At 41.7% G+C, this 4,139-nt stretch overlaps 1 protein-coding gene across 1 annotated transcript in view; it reads left to right on the top strand.

The window, feature by feature from the left end:
* LOC108792634 (DNA-directed RNA polymerases I, II, and III subunit RPABC5-like) overlaps positions 1-3,422 on the top strand; it is a 4,815-nt gene extending 1,393 nt beyond the window's left edge. The window contains exon 2 of the mRNA XM_018563450.1: positions 3,214-3,422. Within this exon, the coding sequence (XP_018418952.1) occupies positions 3,214-3,322 (109 nt within the window). The 3' untranslated portion in view covers positions 3,323-3,422. The remainder of the gene's footprint in view (positions 1-3,213) is intronic.
* The last annotated feature ends 717 nt before the right edge of the window (positions 3,423-4,139 follow it).

Here is a 4,139-nt window from a genome sequence, read left to right as displayed (position 1 = left end):
AAAAAAAAAAAAAAATTTTTAAGTCCCCACCCATACATACACGCATGCATACATGCGTCGGGGGCGCATACGTGCAAAAAAGACGATTGCGCCCATTACGCCGCACATGTTACATATCGCCGCGAACGTCGCAGTGAGAGCAATAAGTCTAGGGCCATCAATCACTGATAACACTAAACTGATGAGCGGTAAAAACGTTTAAAGTGTCGCATATGGCTAATTTTGGTTGCGTTCGTTTTCTGCGATGTCGCGGGTGCGCGCAATTTTAAAGCTTGACATGTTTGGTGTCTATTTAACCGACGTGACCCGATCTTTTATATTTGACCAAAAAACTGGGTAATAATAAATGTTTCCTAACATAATGTTTAAAAAAAACGTTTTTTTTTTCAAAATTTTCAGTAATTTTTCCTAATTATAATAAAAAATAAAACCCCCAGTGGTGATTAAATACCTCCAAAAGAAAGCTCTATCTGTCCCCAAAAAATGGTGTAAAATTAATTTCAGTACAGCGTTGCATGACGGAATAAACGTCAGTCAAAGTATCGCAGCGCTGAATACTGAAAAATGGCCTGCCCAGGAAGGGGGTCTAAACACCTGGTCTTGAAGTGGTTAAAGTCGTATTAAACTTCCAAACTTTTTCAATAATAAATCCAAATCAAACAAATATACATTGTCCAGCAAAATGTTTCTTTATTTTTTTTCCCCAAGCACTTAGTCATCATGTTTCCATCAGCTGGCTCCAACTCTCTCAGCTCGGCTTCCATGAACTACATGTCCAGTACAAGATCACAAGGGACAGAGCAGTCTCCAGCAGCTGCCCTAGCTTGGAGAAGGGAGGGAGGAGGAGCAGGAAGTAGAGAATTGTCTTGCCTTGCTTTGCCTGTGTGTTTGTGGAGACGCACACAGCATACTAGTGCGCGCACACAAAGGTGGCTCCATAGAACCATGCAAGGAAGAGAAGCAACTATAAAACAAGATATCTGGGCCATTGTGACTTCAATATCACCTAAACAAATACAGCGGATATAATGGGAGTATGATTGCCAAAAACTGAAGGGACCATAACCTAAAGCTGGCCATGCATCTTACACCTTGGGGCTAAATGAGAATCACTTGATTCTCCCATCCACGGTAAACAGCATGGATGGAGGAATCTCTGCTGCTAGCTATTGTATTTAGACAGCTGGCACTTGTGGCTGTCAAAATACTAAACGGCGATTGCAGCTGAATTATTACCCGCTTCCAACAACAAAAGTCTATTGCTGGTTGGGCCACCCACCGATCAAATTGTGTCCAATTCAGCAGGAAATGGATGAAATGTAACCCATGTATGACCAGTTTTAAGACTTGCATCAAAGATCAACTGTACAAGATGACCAACCCATTTCAAAGGTATTGCACCTATTTCTCCCCTAGCACACAATCACATAAGTGCCCTTCCACCATCTTATCTTAAAGTGACATTAAAGTTAAAAAAAATGTTTCCCTCTCCCCCAATGTTAATGAAAGCATTTACCTTAAATGATGTTCCTTAATCCGATCTTCTTTCCTGTTGTTTTTATCTGTCCTCCAGCGCTGTGGCGGGTATAATACTTGTCAACTAGACTTTAAGACTAGAATACCGAGTAGGTACACAAAAAATGATCAACATGATAAGTTCCAACAATTGAATGGGACGGGTAACTAAAGGAATGAATTCCAAGCAAGAAAGTAGTATGAAGCTCAAACTTTTTTTTTTCTTTCTTCAATAATGAATCCAGATCAAACCTTTGTATATATTGCCCAGCAAATGTTTTGTATTTACATTTTAGAAGAAAGCAATTAGTCGTCATGTTTCTGAATAGCGGGCACCAACTCTTAGCTCGGCTTTCCTGACCTTGCTGTCCTGCACAAGATCACAAGGAATAGCACAATTTCCGGCAGCTGTCCATCTGCTAGCTTGGAAGAGGGGGAGTGGTTAGGCTTGCCGTGTTTGTTGAGACACACACGGCTTACTAGCACACACAAGGATGGCTCCATAGGACATTGCAAGGGTAAGGAGTCACTATAAAACAGGTTAATATTATACAGGATTTATATAGCGCCAACAGTGTGTGCAGTGCTTTACAATATAAGGAAGACATTACAATCACAATTCATGACAAGATGGTAAGGAGGGCTTACAATCTATGGATGGATATCAGGGCCAGTGTTCAGGGGACCAGCTGATTCTGCAGGAAACTTTTAGACATCAATAAGCAGCATCCATTGTAAGTGATTTCATCAGTATTTAAAATAGCTTAAATACATGTTTGATGTTAATCTCACTTTATACTTGCCTCCCCCCCCCCTCCTTCTTTTCTCAGTGATAACTTGAACTTGCTTGTTTTAATATACTGTTTGAGATTAGAAAAAACAAAAAAGCGCCAGAGGGGACTGCTCAACCAGTACAAACCAATGTACACATGAATAAAATTAGAATCAGTCTATTTGGAAATAGATGAATGAATAAAAAATTGGTGAATGAGTAAAATAAAAAACACGTTTAAAAACACGTTTAAAAGATGTGTGTCTGTAGGATGCTGCCCCAAATCAGCCGGGGAGACTGTAAATCTAGGGAAAAAACACAAACAAGGGGCGCCTTTCCTGGTGCAGACAAATTTAATAAGATCAGAATTGAAGAAACATATAAAACATACTCAAAAAATTCATGATAAGAAGTATAAAAGATATATAAGTTAATTCCATGGACCCAAGGTGAAGTCTATGAGAGCTGCACAGCCGTGTCTATGTGTCAGCAGGAGACTGTGTGCTGTATGATGACGCGTTTCCGGGGTCACGCCCCCTTCATCAGATACAGACCTCCTCCGTCCCATGTGCTAGATATAGTAGTGACTGGCCAATCGGCAAGTGTGCGGGAGCCCTGTCGGTTTAAACCGCAGCTGTTACAGGGTTTGTGTAACGAGTCCTCCGTAACTAAAGACATTGCGCCCTGTCCTGTGACTGACAGCCCGTCATGGCGCTGGACCAATCATAAGAGGGCTATACGTGGGCTCGCCTGGGGATCACTCCCTTCATACGTTAGGGACTCCTCTGGATGATGATGCGTGGACCTATATGGGTTGGACTTGATGGACGTATGTCTTTATTCAACCCCAAATACTATGTAACTATGTAACTATGTAATATAGAGTCACATAAGCTCACCTCTAACTCAACCTTCCTGTGTTTTAGAGACGCTTTGGATGCTCTAGGACTGAAGCGCTACTGTTGTCGGCGGATGTTGCTCTCTCATGTTGATCTAATTGAGAAGCTGCTGAATTATGCACCCTTAGAAAAGTGAAATAAAGATGAATTGCATAATCACTGAAGCAGAGGATACATGGAAGCCATTTCTGGAGTAGAGACCATGCAGCCGAATTCTGCAGATCATTGGCAGTATGCTATAGAAATATTGCACAGTTTGACTGAATAAAATATATTTATCTACTGCAAAACCTTTGAGAGACTTTAGATAGGTGAAAAGTTGGAACTAATTTATTAGTGTCTGGAAAGCGGTATAGCATGTAACACAGTGGTGGGCAACTCCGGCCCTCCAACTGTTGTAGAACTACAATTCCCATGAGGCATTACAAGGCTAACAGTTACAGGCATGATTTCCAGAGGCAGAGGCATGTTGGGGATTTGTAGTTGAAGCACAGCTGGAGGCCAGAGTTGCTCACCCCTGACTTAACCCCTACATCTCCACAAGGGAGATTTGTAATACTCTGTTGGCCAAGTTAAAACAGAACCCAATTTTAATGAATACCTCACTCGGGTGTCTGTTACAGGCTGACAAAGAAAATATGAATTTATATTTTCCTTGTTTCCTAAAGCTGAACTACAGGAATAATGGTTTAAATATACTTACTTTGACATAGACTGGGTCAATGTAAGGCTGGGCACACACCTTACAACCATCGCAAGACTTTTGTCTTGCGATGGTTGTAAGGTACTTAAAAAAAACGTACGATCTGCCTATCTTGCATAGGCAGATCGTACTTGCGATGATCGCAAGCCACGCCCCCTGAGGGACGGGCTTCCGATGACCGCAATGCCGAACGGGCTGTGTGCGCATGCGCACACAGCCCGTTCGGCTTTTATCTTAGGAAAATGCTACA

The sequence above is a fragment of the Nanorana parkeri genome, unplaced genomic scaffold (assembly GCF_000935625.1).
Source record: "Nanorana parkeri isolate BGI_ZX_2015 unplaced genomic scaffold, ASM93562v1 scaffold665, whole genome shotgun sequence".
Lineage (NCBI taxonomy): Eukaryota > Metazoa > Chordata > Amphibia > Anura > Dicroglossidae > Nanorana > Nanorana parkeri.
This window is presented reverse-complemented; position numbering and strand designations above follow the sequence as displayed.